This window comes from Dromiciops gliroides, chromosome 4 (genome assembly GCF_019393635.1).
Source record: "Dromiciops gliroides isolate mDroGli1 chromosome 4, mDroGli1.pri, whole genome shotgun sequence".
NCBI classification, from domain to species: Eukaryota; Metazoa; Chordata; class Mammalia; order Microbiotheria; family Microbiotheriidae; genus Dromiciops; species Dromiciops gliroides.
Genome location: NC_057864.1, coordinates 343,089,609 through 343,110,466, shown reverse-complemented (window position 1 = coordinate 343,110,466; position 20,858 = coordinate 343,089,609). Strand labels below are relative to the sequence as shown.

The 20,858-nt window shown below is 36.3% G+C and overlaps 1 protein-coding gene across 1 annotated transcript in view; it reads left to right on the top strand.

Annotated features, from left to right (window-relative positions):
- Nucleotides 1–20,858, top strand: part of LAMA4 (laminin subunit alpha 4) — a 199,818-nt gene that overhangs the window by 171,520 nt on the left and 7,440 nt on the right. The window contains exons 27-35 of the mRNA XM_044003053.1: nucleotides 1,584–1,721; nucleotides 4,135–4,268; nucleotides 6,310–6,474; nucleotides 7,478–7,631; nucleotides 9,472–9,656; nucleotides 10,985–11,174; nucleotides 13,226–13,381; nucleotides 15,551–15,710; nucleotides 19,682–19,812. Of these exons, the coding sequence (XP_043858988.1) occupies nucleotides 1,584–1,721; nucleotides 4,135–4,268; nucleotides 6,310–6,474; nucleotides 7,478–7,631; nucleotides 9,472–9,656; nucleotides 10,985–11,174; nucleotides 13,226–13,381; nucleotides 15,551–15,710; nucleotides 19,682–19,812 (1,413 nt within the window). The remainder of the gene's footprint in view (nucleotides 1–1,583; nucleotides 1,722–4,134; nucleotides 4,269–6,309; nucleotides 6,475–7,477; nucleotides 7,632–9,471; nucleotides 9,657–10,984; nucleotides 11,175–13,225; nucleotides 13,382–15,550; nucleotides 15,711–19,681; nucleotides 19,813–20,858) is intronic.

Here is a 20,858-nt window from a genome sequence, read left to right as displayed (position 1 = left end):
CAGTCGAATTGGTGAGATTTGCATAGCTGCAAATATTCCAGAAGACAACTGATAAAGCTCAGAAACAGGTACATATGATGTCTTACAATCCCTTATCTTCAAAACCTGTCACAGCTCTGGTTTAAAATGCTGCCAGGCAACAAGAAGGATTAGAAACAAACCACAGCTTCAAAATACTTTTAGTCCTTGACATGATTATAAAGTTCTAGTTTAAAAATTCCCAGAGTAAAAATGTACCCTGGGAGTTCTTCTTTTCATATTCTAGTCATTTTCAGTATGCAATCTGACTACCCATATTTTTTATGGTTTTTTCCCTCAGTGGGAAGAGGGAGGAAAAAAAAATGAATGCTCATTAATTGGGGGGAGGAAAAAAAGAAAGAAAAATATATGTAACCTGAATCCGAGCCACTGGATAGGCTAACACTAGAATTGTCCTTTTATTTCCAAGAAAGAGGAAATTTCTGCAACATTAGCTACCCCAGTAGAGTGGTCACATAAAGCTTCTCAAAAGGAGTGGTCCCATCTTGCATGCACAGTTAAGTCTTCTGATCAATAGGCACATGTCCTGGAAGACTTAGACCTGACCATCAATCAACAATGTCAGTCCCATTCATACCCTGAGTGTTTACCTTGTATATAGCAGGAAGTAAATCCAGTTTGAAGTACTGCCAAAGAAATAGGCACACTCCCCCTAGCCCTCAAGGATCTGTTTTGCATCCTCAGGTCCTTGTGTTAAATATTCCCTTTCTTATATCTTCCCTTTGATTTATGCCTCCTCCAACACAATTGGGGGAGGGGGAAAACCCCAAACGTCTGTAAAATCAGCAGAAAGTCTAGTTCAATTCATCTGGACATTTAAAATGTTCCTCGAGGGTTTATATTCTCTATAACCCAAACAGTATGTCCTCCTCTAGTGTCTCATGTAAGACTAAGTCTAAAGGAATGTTATCTCCTCTTCTTATGAGCTTCTTGATGTCAAGGACTGGTTTTATGTTTGCTTTGTAGCCCCATTGCTTAGCACATTATCCAACATATAGTGATTAATAAATGCTTGTTGATTAATTGATGATTGGCGACAGAGAACTAAGAAAATGTGAGGGGGAGGAAGAAAAGAAAGAAACAACACATCCATTTGTTAAGCTGCTCAGTGTGGCAAACTGGCCTTTTCAGAATGTTTTGAAATGTTGTACACCAAATTCATATGGCTGGCAGGGCCTTTTCATTTCTCTTTACGCCATTTACTATATAGCATATTTAATGAAAGATAGATTATATCCTTCTGTAGCCTGTAATCTTTATTTAGCAAAACCAGTCTTCCCATCAAGGTCACATTTCTTCCAGGACCCAGGGATGCATTTTAATTAAGCGGCTTATATAGCTATTTTTGCTCAAAGGCTTTTTTGACAGGCTATGAATATGTCTAAATGTCATTGTAAACTGACTAGGGAAAATGGGAATTTTTCACATGAAAATTCACCATATATAGACTTTAAAACCTTAAAAAGTAGCATTGATTTTAGCATTTCCTAATTGTTTTAAAACTACATAGCATGCCCTATGTGTATTCTTTAATTGGCACGCAGATATCCCGCAGAGCATATTTCAATGGACAGGGGTTCATTGCTTCAAGCCAGAAAATATCTTTCTTCGATGCCTTTGAAGGAGGTTTTAATTTCCGGACACTGCAGCCCAATGGACTACTTCTCTATTATGCTGCAGGGGTGAGTATTTGCTTTTATAGGACACTGGGCGAAACTCCTCATCCTAATTGTTGTGTTGATTCCAAAACAAAAACAACAACTTCAAGGTAGTCATAAATTCAGATTAACTTTAAATCTAAGGCATTTGTGTTTAGACAAATGTATGTGCCGCCTCATTTCAGAAAGTATATACAATACATACAAAATGTAAACTAAATACACCAATTTCACAATACAAGAGCAAGTGTATGGATGCTTTAGCTCATGAGAAATTGAAAAGAATGCACATGTGTTCCCCAGCCTGCTATAGAACACAGGAGATCAGCTTAGGGGAATATTTTATTCCTGCAGCAGAATAGTACAACAGCTGCAGGTGGCTCAGGCCCCTTGATCAGTGGGGTTTCTCCACTGAGTAAGATTCATTAATTGAGGCTCCAGTGCATACAATTCGCAGTGAGGAGATAGGCTTGATTCAGTTCTCAGGCACATCCCCTATACATGCAGCATCCCCAGTGAGTTCAATTTAAATACATTATATCTGTGAAAAAGAACAATTTGACTAAAAGCACTAAGTGTGAGTTCTGCTACTGAGATAAGGCCTTTTCATATCACAATTGGTTGACTCTTCTTTGTTCTAGAAAGCAGCCACCACTGAAGACTTTCAGTAGGGGTTGATATGACTGAGGAATAAGGAGAGAGCAAAATAAGTCTTATCTCTTTGCTTCACTGTTTCCTTTCTTCTGGTTTTTTTTTCCATAGTGTTCATAAAGAATAATAAACATTCAGCATTTTGAAAGCTAAGAAGAAAACGTCTATTCCAGCAGAACCACTTTATCCTGTTAATTTTAGCGGGCAGCACTCCCGCTATAGACTAACCAAGTCATATCAGAAAATTACGACTTGTATTTATTATATCTTGGGAGATGTGATTGAACCTGGAGAATATTCAAATCTGTGTGATGACAAGCTGTTAGCATAGAACTACATTGCCTATAAATACCTCATATGGGAACTCCAGAGGCAACAGGGACTATTGGATAAAGAAATAAGCCTCGAAGTCAGAAAGACATGGTGCAAGTCCTCCTTGTAACACATGTTGTCTGTGTGACCCCAGAATGATTCTCTAAGACAATAAGGGGCACTGGACTTGCAAGACACAACTTCAATTCCTACTTCAGACACTTACTGAGTTTTATGAACCTGGGCAAGTAACTTCATTTCTCTGAAAATTGTATTCCATAATGTGTGTAACAAGAAAAATCATGATTTGCATGTATATGGCACTTTACAACAGAAGAGATTGTGTGATTATTATCCCTATGAGAAAACTGAGACGTAGAGTATTTAATTGCCTTGCTCATGGTCACAAAACTAGAGTCTGTCAGTACTGAAACCAAAGTCTTCTGACCCTAATTCCAGTGGTCTTTCCACTGAACCACCCTGCCTCTCACATTTTGTACATAAAGAATTGGTAAAATATAGGGGAAAGATCATTCTGCATAATTAGAGCCCTCAAAGCCTTGGGTTAGCATATATGTTCTAGAGCAGCTCCCAAGAGTGAAATATTTCATCCCCAAATTATTACTATTGTGAATACTATGAAAAACAAAAGAGGAGCAAAGCTCTGGAAGGTATGGCTGTTAGGACTGGGGACTTCTTAGGCACCAGGGAAATGTGCCAAGAGACACAGCTTAGACCTTTATGCCTGAGTTTGGGCCCAAGACCAAGAATGCCCAAACCAAACTCCTAAACAAAAGGTGGAATTAGGAGCTGAGGCTAGCTGGTCTTACTAAGGTGAAATCAAAGACCTAGAGATTGTGAATCTGGAAGGAAGGTGACAGTAACACAGAGAATTTCAATTAGATCACTGAAGAGAGATGAAGGACACAGCATCAGGAGGAATAGGGGATGAATGACGGTACAAAAATCACAGGCTAGAACATGTTAAGACCAGAAACAAAGATCAGCAACAGAGAGGAGAGCACCTAGAAGCTTCCAGTGCCAAATTGTACCTGATGGTGTTATCTGCAATATGCATTGACTTACAGGTTAATATTTATACAATTTCTCCTATGTGACTAAGGGGGTCTCTAGGGAAATATAAATGGAGGGTTGACAATAGGGAGAGAACCTAGAGTTAGGCAAGTTTTGCAAAGAAAAAGAGAACTGTTTAGTGGTTACTACAATTTTTACCATGCCATGGAGCTGGTCATCACCTTAGCTCCTTTCTCACCAAAAACTTCCAATTAACAAAATTGTTTTTCCCTCATGGAAATCTGAATCATTTTTTTTATGGAAGTCAGCAGAAAAATAAAACATCTTTGAGCTTTATATTCAGTTTTCTTGTGATGAGTCTCTTGCAGTAAGTAATACTTTGAAAAAATTACATAATATAAATCTTTTCCCTACTTAGACATCTGTGCTTGCTTTTCAGTTGGATATATTCTCCATTTCCATGGAAAAGGGGACAGTGATATTGAATGTAAAGGGAATCAAAGTTCAATCAGCAGATAAACAGTATGATGATGGTCAGTCCCATTTCATCATTGCCTCTATAACACCCACAAGGTACAATATTTTAGTGGTTTTTGAAAATTATTCTGCCATATTTTCTCTTTGCCTTTAAAATATTGGTTATAAACTACGAGCAAACTTATTACACATAGATGGTTTATTGTTTTACTCTCTAACGTAAAGAATGGACCTCTGACCTTCATATGTTCAGACAAATAAAAGCCAACTTTACTTCTTTTTAAAGGTATGACTTAATTTTGGAGATCTGTTAATACATATTTAAATTAAATTACTAAAATAATTAATTAATTGATTGAATTAAATTAATTAAAATTACTAATTTTCAAAAATATCAGAGTAGAGTGTCATTTGGCAGAACACTTGAAATATATAGATAAGCACTTCCCAACTTTCTAAGGACCTAGAGGACAGTCAGCATTATTTGCCTTTAACCCTTTGAGCACCTTTGAACATGGAAGGTAGACATTCCATGAATATGCACTAAATGAATAAAGAAAGCTTTTAGAATCTACATTTAATTATCAAGTAGCCCATAACAGTGGCTAACTGTAAAAATCGATGATAATTGCTGATCTTCATACTAGAAACTTCTGAATTTGTGTTTTGAAAGAAGAAAGTCTCTAGATGGAAAAATGGAAACCAGTTCTAGAAATAACAGTTTTTCTCCTGGATCTACTCCAGAGCTCATTTAAAAGAGGCATCTTCTTGTACTTCTATAATTGAAATCCACTATTGAGTTTTACTTATATGAATAACTAAAGAACTCTGAATGGTCTCCCAGACAATATTAGTCAGAAGAAGGCCAAAAAAAAATGAGTGGGTTTTGCTTGTCTCACAAATCCCAAAGGAGCATAGCAGATTGTCAGATTGCCTAAAATCTTTATTTTTATTGGTTTACTTTACAATTCAGCCTTAGCTTGGGGGCAGGAAGAAGGGATTGATTCTCTGAATAATGCAGAACAAATAATTAATGAACTCGACAAGATAACTATGCTAGATACCAAAACCTACAGATGACAATACATGTCAGATATCCCACTCCGACCTGCCAAGTAATTCTTTCTTCTTGTTACGTGTAGTCATGGTTAAAACTGCATTACATGGTTGTGAATCACTGAAATTTCTTCGTGGTATTAAATATAATAAGAGGCAGACTGACAGTGGATACAGCACTTGTGTAGCAGTCAAGAAAAGAGGTTCAAATCCCCCTTTCAAGACATATGCTATGTGATCCTAGCTAAACCACAACCTTGGGGTAGCTAAGTGATGCAGTAGATAGAATACTGGACCTGGATTTGGAAAGACCTGAGTTCAAATCCTGCCTCGGACATTTACTAGTTGTGTGCTCTGCCTGCCTCAGGTTCCTCATATATAAAACTGGGATAATAGTACCTACCTGCCAGTGTCAATGTGAGGAGAAAATGAGATCATATTTGTAAATTTCTTTGCAAATCTTAAAGCATAATATAAATGCTAGCTGTTATTATTATTATCATCATCATCACCAGTATTCTTATTATTATAGCCTCTTAGTGCCCCCAGGCACCTCTTTAAGACTACAACTTGTAAAAGAATTACAAATTTGCATTGATGGAGGGAGGTTCTTCACTGGAAGGTCCTACAGAAGTGAGATCATGATCAGGTCCAAAAATTAAGTCACAGTTCTTCACATTTACATAGTTACACATAACCATATGGATATATACATACCTATATACGTATGTATGTGTACATAGGTATGTATATCCATCCATACATGCATACATACATACACACTATGATTGTGTGAACCATGGTTCATGGTTACAAAGCAGATCATTTGATCTTCACAGCAAAGCCAAGTGCAAGTATTTTAGTTCCCATTTTACTTATGATGAAACTTGGGCTCAGAGGGGTAAAGTGACTATGACTTGTCCATGGTCGCCGAACTAGCAAACAACAGATCCATATGCAACCCAAAACCAGTTTGGAGTCCAAATTCCGTGCCTATTGTTCACTCTATCGTTCACCCTATTGTTCACTCTGAATAAGATATTCAATGGACAACTTGGTGAAGAAGCTTTTCTCTTTGCAGATATGAACTCATAGTGGATAAAGACAAATTGGGTAAAAATAATCCAAGCAAAGGAAAAACAGAGCAGACTCCAGCCAGCGAGAACAAGTTCTACTTTGGTGGCTCACCAATCAGTCCCCAGTATGCTAATTTCACTGGATGCATAAGCAATGCCTATTTCACCAGGTGTGTTTTATTTCCATCACAAGTTACCCAGTGTCCCTTAGAAAGAAAGTACCATCATTGCTGAATATTTTTTTCCAATAGCATATACAATACTGATATTGTAGAGTGGATTTTTCATTTGGGTAGGGTTTGCAAAGCATGATGCCTAAGGTTCCTCCTAATCCTAAAATTATATGATTGATCTTTTCAAAGAGGAGACAAAAATGGAAAACTTTTAAAACTCTACAATATAATGAAGTCCAATACAAGGGAAATGCCCTGAATGATGATTTTCTTTTTTTAAAGTTGAAAATAAGTTCAAAAGCTTTAAATAAAGCTATTCATAAGAAGAAATATGAGATGACACTCACTTCTACTCTTGGCAGGGAGGGGAGGGGTGTCCTACAGGTGTAAACATTGCATATATTTTCAGACTTTTTAAATATATTGATTGATTTGGCAGATTTTTTTTCCTTTTCTTCCTCTTTTTCTTTTTTTTCTTTAAAAATATTATTTGTTGTATAGAATGGCTTTTTAGAAGGGGGGCTTTGAGGAAAAATTTTCTCAATACAAAAAGATACCAATAAAGTTTTATTGTTAGTAATTGAAAATTAAATTTTAAAAGTCATTTAGCTAGTTCTTTAAAGCAATGTTAATGAATCCAGGAATTGAGAAGGGAGGAGTTAAATGTAGTTTGAGTTATACTCAAGAAGTTCAAGCAGTTGTCACTACTCAGAAGTTCTAAGCACATGACAAATGCTTGTTGACTAGCTCATGGTTAAAGATGTCTTGATTTAGATTATAATGAAGCCAAAGGATCTTTCTAGATTTGTTGATCTAGCAATCAAAACACATTTATTAAGGACTTACTATGTGCCAGGCACTGAAATCATATGAATAATAAAAAACTAAACATAAGTCATGTTTTGCCAATAAGTCTGGTATGTCAGTGATTTAATTTTCCAGTTTTGAAAAGCCCTTAAAGATATATATATATATATTTTTTTTTTAACCCACAACATAGGTTGGGCAGGGATGTAGAGGTTGAAGATTTCCAACGGTATTCTGAGAAAGTCCACACGTCCCTTTACGAATGCCCTATTGAGTCAGCACCAGTTTCTCTCCTCCACAAAAAGGAAAAAAATTCCTCAAAGCCCAAAGCAAATAAGAACAAAAAGGTAAGTTGTACTGAGCAACTTCCTTAATTTCCCCTCACCAACTTTTTTATATAACACTAGTAGAGGTCAGTGTTTAATGGAACTGATTTATTTTGCCATTATATGCCTATGAAGGATGACATATCTTCATTTCAGATACTATGATATACTGGCATCATAACAACTACTCAGTTACAATTTCAGAGAAAATGAGATCATAGATATTAGAGCTGAAGAAGACCTTAAAGGGCACTGAGCCAGACCCCTCATTTTTACAGATGAAGAAACTGAGGTCTAAAGAGGTTGGCTGACTTATCCAACAGTACACAAGTAGTAAATGGCATAGTGAGGATTTAAATCTAGGTCACCTGATTCCAAATCCTAATTGGCTACTGGAACATTGGTTGGGGGAGAGGTGGGGCAACAACAACCCTATAGAGGACCCAAGACAATCCTATAAATGATGTGGTCAAACCAGTAAACCAAATGACCAAAGTGGTAAGAACGTGGGTGCTGGGCTCACAGGCTCTGGGCGCAAATCCTGTGCAACCTTTAGGAAGGTCTTTGACATTCCTACTCAGTTTACTCATCTATAAAATGAGGGGGCTAGGGGCAGCTGGGTGGCCCAGTGGATAAAGCACTGGCCTTGGATTCAGGAGGACCTAAGTTCAAATCCAGCCTCAGACACTTGACACTTACTAGCTGTGCAACCCTGGGCAAGTCACTTAACCCTCATTGACCTGCCAAAAAAAAAAAAAAATGAGGGGGCTAGACAAACTATAAAATAATGTTTCAGATGTGGACAGGTTTTCATTTTATTCTATAAACCATCATCGATGATTGTTTTTGTTAACACCAATTTCTATGATAGAATACTACCATGCTATAAGAAATGATGAGCAGATTGATCTTCAAAAAAAAAAATGGAAAGGCAGGTGAAATGAGCAGAAGAGAATATTATACCCAGTAACAGCAATATTGTTCTAAGAACAGCTTTGAAAAATTAAGTCATTTTGAGTATCATTAATACTCAAATCAACTATAAAAGGACCTGTGAAGGAAGATGATATCCATATCCAGAAAAAGAACTGATTAATAGAACTAGATATAGTAAGGTTCTATATATGTGTGTCTGTGTGTATATGTATATATACACATGCACATACATATTTTTACCTAATGTAGCCTTCTCTAGGGCAGGGTAGGAAGGGAGAGAAAAATATATAAAAAGTATATAGTGGGGGCAGCTAGGATTCAGGAAGACCTGAGTTCAAATCCAGCCTCAGACACTTGACTCTTGCTAGCTGTGTGACCCTGGGCAAGTCACTTAACCCTCATTGCCCTGGCAAAAAAAAAAAAAGTATATAGCAGAAAACAAAAGAAAACTTAGAAGGAAGCACAGAAATATAGGGTAGTTTTGAAAATTGTCTGTAGTATTTATTACCTATTTTCAAAAAAAAGTAAGCAGTGTGAAGTGGAAATTCATGGTTTTATATTGAATCATCTTTTTATGTTGTGTTCTGTACATGGAAATGTTCTCTCCCTCTCCCTCTCCCTCTCTCTCTCTCTCTTTTTTTTTTTTTGCAGGGCAATGAGAGTTAAGTGACTTGCCCAGAATTACACAGGTAGTAAGTGTCAAGTGTCTGAGACCAGATTTGAACTCAGGCCCTCCTGAATCCAGGGCCAGTACTTTATCCACTGCTCCACCTGGCTGCCCCCAATGTTCTCTCTTTTTTTGTCTTTTTCTATTTAAGCTCAAAATGAACAAAAATGTTTTAAAAATGGTAATTTTAGTGAATTTCGTCTGGTAATATTTCAGTAGTATATTTTTAATATTATTTTCATTTACTCTTTTGAACAGAATGAAAAAAATAAAGATTCACCTCGGAATCCAATTGGCCTGAAATCCCTAAAGCAGCATGCTTCCCAGGACTCTCACTGTCAGCTTTCCAGCAGTCCAAAAGCAATCTCCGATGCCTATCAGTATGGGGGGACAGCTAACAGCCGCCAGGAGTTTGAATATTTAAAAGGAAATTTTGCTGAAAAGTAAAGTAAAACCCAGTCCTTCTAATAATAACAATAGCTTGCATATATATGCAACACAAACACATACATGGTACAGCCCTTTTAGATTTGCAAAACATTTTCCATACATTATTTCTTTCAAGCCTTACAGTGACCCTAGAAGGCAGATGCTATTATTATTCTCAATTTAGAGATGTAGAACTTGAGACTTAAAGCTGATTTCCCAAGGGTAATGATAGCTAACATTGATAGAGTGGCCATAAGATTTGTGGGCAGCTAGCTGGCAAAGTGGATAGAGTGTGTTGGACCTGGGGTCAGGAAGATTCATGTTCCTTAGTTCAAATCTGGCCTCAAACACTTCCTAGCTGTTTGACCTTGGACAAGTCACTTAATCTTCTTTTCCTGAGTTTCCTCATCTGTAAAATGAGCTGGAGGCAAACTATTCCAGGATCTTTGCAAGGAAAAACCCAAATGCAGCCACAAAGAGTCAGACATAACCAGAAAATGGATGAACAACAAGTAGTGATAGAGGGGATTTCCTTAGCTAAAAGTTCCCTAAACCAATGAAATCACAGGTCCTGGCCACGGTCTATACATAAACCTCTACATATGCATATACATGATATAGCTATAGCTACAGATAAAGATAGATAGATAGATATACACATACATATCATATGCTTTAATTTTTTCTCAGAAAAGAAAATAATTAATCTAGGCTTTTACCAATGAAAGCAAAATGATGAACATATCTGAAATATTTTGAAAAACTATATTCTTGGCAAAATCCTTTGATCACCATAAACCACTTGGTATTTCCCCTTAAGGGTGACATTCCTTATCACACAGATTTGAACCAGATTGGCAAATATATTTTCCAAAGAACTAAATGGACTGAATTTAATACCTGAAAAAACATTTACTTAAATGTGAAACAAACTTTTCACTTAAGAAAGGTAAAGCTAGGGGGAGCAGCTAGGTGGTGCAGTGGATAAAGCACCTGCCTTGGATTCGGGAGTACCTGAGTTCAAATCCGACCTCAGGCACTTACTAGCTGTGTGACCCTGGGCAAGTCACTTAACCCTCATTGCCCTGAGGGGGGAAAAAAAAAGCTAAGGCTATAAGAAACTATACAGATCTCTTGATGCTACTTCACAAATGTTCATTAATTCTACTGAGAGAGACTATTTTTAATATCACCACTTGGCATTTAGCTAGTGTTTTACCCATTCCAAGCATTTCACAACCATCCGTCAATTACTCAACACAAATGTCTTGCTTTGGGGGAGGCCAGAGATTACAGTAAATTCCATTTTTCAGATAGTTGTGTTTTTTTTTTCATTTTCCAGGTCTCAGTTCTCCATTCGTTTGAAAACTCGCTCTTCCCATGGAATGATCTTTTACATCTCTGATCAAGAAGAAAATGACTTCATGGCTCTCTTTGTGGCACATGGCCGGCTAGTCTTCATGTTTAACGTTGGCCATAGGAAACTGAAGCTTAGGAGTCAGGAGAAGTATAATGATGGATTGTGGCATGATGTAAGTGGAAAAAAAAAAGTTAGATGATCATCAAACATCTTAAAACAAATGCGTAGGCATTATTGACTTGATATAACTGGAAATCCCTATTGTAGCATTCATTTTTTTAAACATCCCTATACATACATCTTTCAACAATCCTGAGGCACCTGAAAGAAGACAGGGGCCTATCCTTTGACTCATAAAATGTAAGTTAAAGGAAATTAAGACTTGACTCAGTTAATTCAAATCTTGTCTTTGCCCTAAGGGTTTTTTAAGCACCTACTGTGTTCAAAGGCACAGTCAAGGATAGATACAAGAAAAAATTTTAAACAGAATTGTAGAGGCATTAATCAATTAGTTGTTTTGTGCATACAAAGCGGCATATACATAAAAGCAAAACCGACTGGTATAGACAATAGTTCTATTTGAGTTTAGGAAAGGCAAAGATGAATATAGGCTGGAATAACTGAGCAGGCCTTTTATATAAACTATACTTTGAAATAAACAGCCTTTAGTAAAAATAGTGCCATAATACCAAATCACTCTACCCTGAGGTTGGGTAATAGGAGTGTCGGTTCCACAGAAAAAGATGAAAATGAATAATATACAACTTCTAAGATCACAAAACACATTGGAAAGCTGGAAGAATGTATAGCTAGAGGGACCCAGGAAGATAACAGGGCAAGCTCACGTTGAAATATATATTTCTCTTTTGTGTGTGTGTGTATATATATGTATATATATACACACACATATGGATACACATGTGTATACATATATGCACAGAGAAGTATGTGCATATGTATTTATATGTATCTGTTTATATCTATACATATGTGCATATAGGTATATATATGTGCCTATATGCAAATATGTATGTGTATATAGGAATATATGTATGTATTTGAAATTAAATTTAACAAGTATTTGTAGAACCACTGCATTTTATCAAAAAATAGCAATATACCCTGTGGGGGTCTTCCTTCACACCAGAAATGACCAGTCAATCAGCATACATTTATTAAGCGCTTACTACATACCAAGCACCATGCTAAGTTCAGGGGATAACAAAGACAAAAATAAAGCATTTACCATTCTCAAAGAGCTTATATTCTCTCAGTAGAAATAATAACATGTACATACATGAGGCTATACAAAATATGTGAAAAAATGAATACAAGGTAATTTAGAGAGGGAGAAATTTTAATGTAATTTGAGTGAGATTCAATATTCTAGGGTACAGTACAAGCACTGGGGAGCACCCACAAGACAAAATGCAGCACAAGATAACTGTGAGCTGGCAGAGAGAAAGCAAAGGAAGACATCTTTATTCAAGGGGAATACAATGTGTGTGGCAGTGTAGTCAGGGAATGGTAACAAGTGGAAGGAGTTGCTAAAACTTGGTGAGATTTTGTAGGATTCTGATCTGGGTTCAAGCAGAACTAGACGTTGAGAGGAGGGATGGCCAATTCAAAGGTATTAGAGATGAGAGATGGAAGGGTATGTATGAGGAACAATAAGGCCGGTTGGCTGAACCCCAGAATGTAGAAAGAGAACTAATGTATAATGAAGCTGTAAAGGTAGGCTGTGGCCAGAAAGTGTTGGCTTTTAAAAACCATACAAGGAAAATGAGGATTTGAAAGGTTGTGACCCCAAGTCACCCGGTGAAACAGTGTTCAATCTGCAATTAGAACTTGAGTTTCCTCAATGTCCAAACTGGTCCTCTTTCCATCTCACCTAACCTTGTTTTAGTTGAAGAGAATAGAGAGGAGGATAGAGATTTGGCAAAGGTAATTAAATAGCTGAGAAAATACATGGATATAAATGGCTTCAGTATAAATATATTTGTAAATTTAGTTTATATATAAATTAATTTTATGTAAATATAACCATATAAAATGTAATATGCACATAAAAGACTTCAAATGTAAAACTTTGGAGTAGCTATGATATTACAAAATGGAGCCTTTTTATCTTGCAGTAAATGTTTATTATTTTAACCATAATGTTCTTCACTGTGTCTAACCTCAGCCTTGTCCCTGTGCTATTTTTCCTTTTCCTCTATCAAGGTGATATTTACTCGGGAAAAGAGCAGTGGTCGTTTAATAATTGATGGTCTCCGAGTCCTAGAAGAAAGTTTCCCTCCAAGTGGCACCAACTGGAAAGTTGAGGGTCCTATTTATTTGGGAGGTGTTGCTCCTGGAAAAGCTGTAAAAAATGTCCAGGTAATCAATAATTCAACAAACATTTATTAATTACCTAATAGGTGCCAAGTGAACCACACATACATAGACTGAGTCACCAAGGCATAGATTTTAGAACTGGATAAAACTTTACAAATTACTTCGTTCTATTCTCCACTTCCTCCACCACACACTCATTTGAAAGATTAAACAGTTTTATGAGTAAAATTATTCGTCTAGTTTCAGAGACAGGAGCTCAGAAATTAATATAATGCTACTTGTTTTCTGTTCATCTTGTGATTGAAGGGGCATAAGTGTCTCCATCAATTCTGGTATGGAGGTGAAATTAAATATGTTTCAGCATCTAAAGATTTACAAGAAAAGCTAAAACTCATATGTAATGCTAAGGAAGTAAACTTTTTTCTAAAGAGCACCATTACCCAGACATCAATATAGAAATAAATGACAATTCTATCTATCTAGCCAACATGAACTGAGATCTTTATAAATATAAAGATGAATTCTTTTTTAAAAATGATTTCAACATCTCTATGAAATATAAAGACAGTGTCTATGGGATCCTTTTTTCCCACCCAAGAAAAGATGGTGACTAGATTTGTTGTTTACTTAGCAACAGGAAACTCCTGGTACAGAAATTTCCTCTACCAAAACAGAGTGGGGCCTGTTTTGCAATTTATAGTGCCAAGGAATTGCCCCATGACTCTAAGAGGTTAAGTAATTTGCTCCAGGTTGCACCGCTAATAATTTCTAGATGTAGGATTTGAACACAGGTCTTACTGACTCTAAGGCCACGTCTCTATCCATAAAGCTATGGGGTCTCTCACAGAATCTTATAGAAGGAATTTATTTATTTATTTTTTTAGTGAGGCAATTGGGGTTAAGTGACTTGCCCAGGGTCACACAGCTAGTAAGTCTTAAGTGTCTGAGGCCGGATTTGAACTCAGGTACTCCTGATTCCAGGGCCGGTGCTCTATCCACTGCGCCACCTAGCTGCCCCTATAGAAGGAATTAATGGCAGGAATATGGCATTGGGGATTCACTTCTGGGGGAGAAACTATATATCCTACTAAGCAAATGCTATATACATATATGTGTGTGATACATATATGTGTATATATGTAACACATGTATGTGTATATATATGTGCAATACAAATATGTTTATATAGGTGTGTATATAACCATTCAACTCTGAAGCTAGCTTTATAGTCCATTAAAATTGTGTTTATGGTAACATTTAAATATTCCTCTTATTCCTACCTTACTAAGATGATTTCAAGTCATTTATCAAGTGAGAAGAGAGGATGAATTTACCTTAATACAAATAAAAAACAGATTTAAATTTAAGGCATGGCCAAAAAGTCAGCTTACTCCCATTCCCTGTAATAGTTAGGAGTAAAATTTAAAGTCAGGGAATTTAGAATTAGAATTATTAGGTAAGCAGCACCAAGGGGGTGCTATTGAAAAGATTCTGGAAGGAAAAATTTCCAGAGTTGAGTGAAAAATTTACCACATCTGAGATGTCCAAGTTTCACATCCTATATAGCATTGTACTCTTAGCCACTCAACCAGATAATAATGTGAAAAAAAAGTTCTATTATATTTGATTAGCCAGAATCTACTACAAGTAATATTGTCCTTTTTTTCACACATAGAAAAAGCTGTTTTTAGGCATAGCTAGATTCAGTCAATCAACAAGCATTTATGAAGTGCCTACAGTATACCTGGGATTATGCTATATGCTGAACCATAAAACAATCCTTGCCCACCAGGAACTTACATTCTATCAGGTGGGAAAAACAAGTGCACATATAAATAAATACAAAATATATGCTAGTTAATTTCTGGGAAGCCAGGGAACATCATAATTTGAAATTTAAGTACTTAATTTACTTCATGAATGTGTGTAGAAACCTCTTTGGCTTAACTGCCTTAGGTTAACACTGCTAAATTTCCAATTCTATCTGAATTCAATTTAAGAAAATAAGCCCCTGTAGACAGGACAAAAAGCAGCTGCATTTAAAAGGACCAGACACTTGAATAGCTGAATAAATAAAACATAAATAGATCTCGTTTCTTTCCCCTAATGCTTATAAACCCTGCATATTTGCTACCCTCTTAATGTGTCAATGGAGTAGATGAGAAAACTGGTTTTTTTAATGAATATTACATTAATCTATTCTTACCTCAGATCAATTCAGTCTACAGTTTCAGTGGTTGTCTTAGCAATCTTCAGCTCAATGGGACCTCAATTACCACTGCTTCTCAGACATTCAGTGTGACTCCTTGTTTTGAAGGACCAATGGAAAGTGGAACATACTTTTCAGCAGAAGGAGGATATGTGATTCTAGGTAACATGATGCTAAATAATGTGATTTGTGAAACATTTCTACATTGGTAGCAACTAGAACTTCAGAGAAACCCCGACAAAACTTCCCAACATGATTCTTCTCTATCACTATAACTCTTCCCTTCCTTACTTCCTCTCTATGAAAACCACACCATGCCCATTCCAGTCATTTATCAACAGAGTGAACAGAAAGGATGAATTTACCTTAACACAAATGAAAAACAGATTGAGATCTAAGGTATGGCCAAAAAGTTCACTCACTCTCGAGCTCTATGTTACTCACCATAATAGTTATGAGTAGAGTTTAAAGTCAAAGAATTAGAATCATTACGTAAGCAGCACTGGTGCAGGGCTGGGGGGTCGAATATGTAATCACAACATCACATATTTGGATCTGAAATAGACGTTTGAAGTCACTAAGTCCATCTCCCTCATTTTGCAGATGAAGAAACTGAATGAAGTTCAAAAAGGTCTTGCCCAAAGTCACACAAGTAGTTGGATGGCAAAGCTGGGATTGGAACTCAGGTCATCTGACTCCAAACCCAGATCTCTTTGCACTGGGCTACAGTGCCTCTCTTCTAGTGCTACTTCTCCTATTTGATCTCATTCTTATTCTTTGATTATCCTGATTCTATTAGAACCCACCTCTTTCCCACTTGGTTCTTGTCTGCTTATCCACAGATCCCATAGCCCATGTCTACAAGAAACTTCAAGTCTCTTTATCTCCTTATCTGTGATCACCCCTGGTAACTTATTAATGTCTCCTGTGACCCTACCTGCAGAGAGAAACCTCTTCTGAAGCATAGTAAAAATCTCACTTTCCTACCCATATACCAAAGTTTCCTTGTTTCCAAGTGCAAAGAAAAAACAGTTGGCTGGGAGCACTATGTGATTTTCCTAGCTGGCACCCAGTTTTAGATTTTCTCTTTCTTCTCCCCACAGATTCACATCACTGTGCCTTTTTTAAAATTCAAACTATAAAAAACATCGTCTAAAACTTGTCTGTCTTAAATCTTTGACAACTTATTTGCTCTAAAACTTCAAAAACAAGATTCTTTTCTTATACCTTTTTTCCCAATATATTTTAATTTATTTCATTAAATATTTCTCAATTACATGTAAAAATGTTTAACATTAATTTTGAATTTTTTAATTATATGTAATTTTTAATTTTAAAAATTGTCTCCCTCCCCACTCTCTTCCTTGAGAAAGCAAGCAATATAATATAGATTATGCATATGAAGTCATGCAGAACACATTTCCATTATTAGCCACGTTGCAAAAACACACACAGATGAAAAGACAAAGAAAGTTTAAAATATATGCTTTAATCTGCTCAGACTCCATCAGTTCTTTCTCTGTAGATGAAGAACATTTTTCTTTTTTCTTTTCTTTTCTCTTTTCTTTTCTTTTCTTTTACAGGGCAATGAGAGTTAAGTGGCTTGCCCAGGGTCACATAGCTAGTGTCAAGTGTCTAAGGCCAGATTTGAACTCAGGTCCTCCTGAATCCAGGGCCAGTGCTTTATCCACTGGGTCACCTAGCTGCCCCGATGAAGAACATTTTTCATCATAAGTCCTTTGAAATTGTCTTGGATCATTGTACTGATCAGAATAGTTAAGTCATTCGCAGTTGATCTATTAAGCTATTACAATACTATTACAATAGTGCTATTACTGTGTACATTGTTCTAATGTTTCTGTTCACTTCACTTTGCATCCATTCATGTCTTCCAAAATTTTTCTAAAACCATCCTCCTCATTATTTCTAGCATGATAGTATTTCCTCATAATTATATATCACAATTTGTTCAGCCATTCCTTAATTGATGGCCATCCCCTTAATTTCCAATTCTTTTTCACCACAAGAAGAGTTGCTATAAATATTTTTGTGGAAATAGGTCCTTTTCCTTTTTATTTGATATCTTTTGGATATAAACCTGGTAGTGGTATTGTTAGAACAAAAGGTATGCAGAGTTTTACAGTCCTTTGGGTATAGTTGCAAATTATTCTCCAGAATGGTTAGATCAGTTCACAACTCCACCAAGTGTGTATTAATGTCAAATTGTTTTTACATCCCCTCCAACATTTGTCATTTTTCTTTTCTGTGATATTAACCAATTTGTTAGGTGTGAGGTGGTACCTCAGAGTTGGTTATTTGGCGGGGGGGGGGGGATTTTTACATGGATAATTATGTAAAACATTACCATATTTGTCATTTTGTACAAGAAAACTTGATTAAAAGAAAAAATAAAAGTGAAAATAGAATGTTTCAGTCCGTTCCAGCAATATCAGTTCTTTCTTTGGAGGTGGATAGTATGTTTCATCAATAGTCCTTTGGGATTGTCCTTTGGATCATTGTATTGTTGAGAATATTTAAGTATTTCACAGTTCTTCATTGAACAATATTGCTGTCTCTGTGCAGAATGTTCTCTTGGTTCTGCTCTCTTCACTATATATCAGTTCATATAAGTCTTTCCAGGCCTTTCTGAAATCATCCTGCTTGTCATTTCTTATAGCACAATAGTATACCATCAACATCATATACCACAGCTTGTTTAACCATTCCCCAATTGATGGGCATTCCTTTGATTTCCAATTCTTAGCCACCACAAAAAGAGCTGCTATAAAGTCTTTTCTCTTTTGGGGGATGTCTTTGGGATATAAACCTAGCAGTGCTATTGCTGGAACAAAGGGTATGCAGAGTTCTATAGCCCTTTGGGCATAGTTCCAAATTGCTCTCCAGAATGGTTGGATCTTTTCCCAACTCCACCAACAGTGGATTAGTGTCCCAGCTTTCCCACATCCCCTCCAACATCCAATATTTTCTGTTTTTGTTATATTTGCCACCTCAGAGTTGTTTTCATTTGCATTTCTCCAATCAATAGTGAGTTAGAGCATTTTTTCATATGACTATAAATAGCTTTGGTTTCTTCTTCTGAAAAATTATTGTTCATACTCTTTGACCATTTATTAATTGAGGAATATATTTGATTCAGTTCTCTACATATTTGAGAAATGAAGCCTTTATCAGAAAACTTGCTATAAGAATTTTCTCTAATTTCCTTCTTTCCTTCTCATCTTAGCTGCATTGCTTTTGTTTGTGCAAAACCTTTTTAATTTAATATAATCAAAACTACCCATTTTACATTCCATAATGATATATCTTGTTTGAATAGAAATTCTTCCCTTATCCATAGATGTGACAAATAAATTATTCCATATTCTCCTAATTTTTTTATGATCTCACCCTTTATGTGTAAATCATGGACCCATTCTGACCTTATCTTGGTATACCATGTAAGATGTTAGTCTGTATCTAGTTTCTGCCATACTGCTTTCCAGTTTTCCCAACAATTTTTGTCAAATAGTCAGTTCTTGTCCCAAAAGTTTGAATCTTTGAGTTTTATCAAAAAACAAAAATGTCAAGTGGTTTGACATTTCCTTTTCCAACTCATTTTACAGATAAGGAACTGAAGCAAACAAGGTTAAGTGACTTGCCCAGGGTAACATAACTAGTAAATGTCTGAGACCAGATTTGAACTCAGGAATATGAGTCTTCCTGACTCCAAGCATAGTACTCTATCCACATGCCACCTAGCTTCCCCTTCGAGGAAATAGTGATGCTATATAAATTTAAGAATTTATAAAGTTAATATAGCTATTAAGATTTACAAGTTGCTTTATATACATTATCTTATTTAAGCCTCATGACAATCCTGTGAGATAGGTACAGCATGAATTCTTCCCATTTTACAGATGAGAGAGCTGAGGTTTGGAGAGGTTCAGTAACTAGCCTATGATTATACAAGTCATAACACTGCAGCATAATGAAAATACTCACTGGTAAATATTCACTGGAATATAGTCTGAAATTTTAAAATAAAAATATAAAATCTATACCTTATAGAATCAAATTAAGTTGGGGGGAGTATGCTATATGGGATTCTATATTGATATTATTTCTTTCTACAGATGAGTCTTTCAATATTGGGTTGAAGTTTGAGATCGCCTTTGAAGTTCGTCCCAGAAGTAGGTCAGGAATCCTGTTCCATGGTCACAGTGTGAATGGGGAATACCTGAATGTCCACCTGAAAAATGGGCAGGTAGGAGCTCATTCACGTCTTCCTTCCTTGACCCTGGGATTCTAGATTAGAAGGCATTTTTTAATAGGACAATAAGGGTTAAGTGACTTGCCCAGGGTCACAAAGCTAGTAAGTGTCAAGTATCTGAGGTCAGATTTGAACTCAGGTCCTCCTGAATCTAGGACCAGTGCTTTATCCACTGCACCACCTAGCTGCCCCCTAGAAAGTGATTTCTAGTAGGAAATCGTGACATAAATCTCCCACTAACAAGGTAATGGAGAAGTGAGAAAATTAAATTTGAATGTGAGCATTTTGATTCCAATGAAGTTTCCCTCCCTTAGTAATTGTTGTCAATAAAAGCTACATGGCAAGAGTACTTTGCACAAAATGCATGGCTTGTTGTAGGGGTGAATTTGGTCAAGTGTAGTTTGTGTCATATGGCATCTGAGGTCCCTGCTACCCTGAGATTCTGTGATTGTGCAATAAATTTTGTGTTTGAATTTATTATTTAAGAATAGCAAAATGGTATGAGGATAATTCCCTCCCATCTCTACTTCCCCTCCCCCACAAAGAAAATGTGAGCGATTTTGACAAAGTAGAGAAAGTGAATGTCCTTTTTCATAAAACTATGATTCTGAAAGCATGTAATCAGATTGTATAACAGCTGCCACCAAATTTGATCTATATACCTCTTCCTAATGACTTGCAATCGAAAACTTTTCAATTACAATTTAGAACTATTTCTACTGCAAAATAATATTACATTGGATTCATAAGAGGGCTGCTAGGTGGCCCAATGGATAGAAAGCTGGCCTCAGAATCAAGAGGACCTGAATTCAAATTTGCCCTCCAATATTTACTAGCTGTGTGACCCTAACAGGCAAGTCACTTAACCCTGTTTGCCTCAGCTCTTCATGTGTAAAATGAGCTGGAAAAGGAAATGGCAAATCATTCTACTATCTCTGCCAAGAAAACCCCAGATGGGGGTCACAGAGCGTAGGACCTGACTAAAATGACTCAACAACAAAGATTTCTAAGAATCTTGCTAATAAAGAAAAGGTTATGTT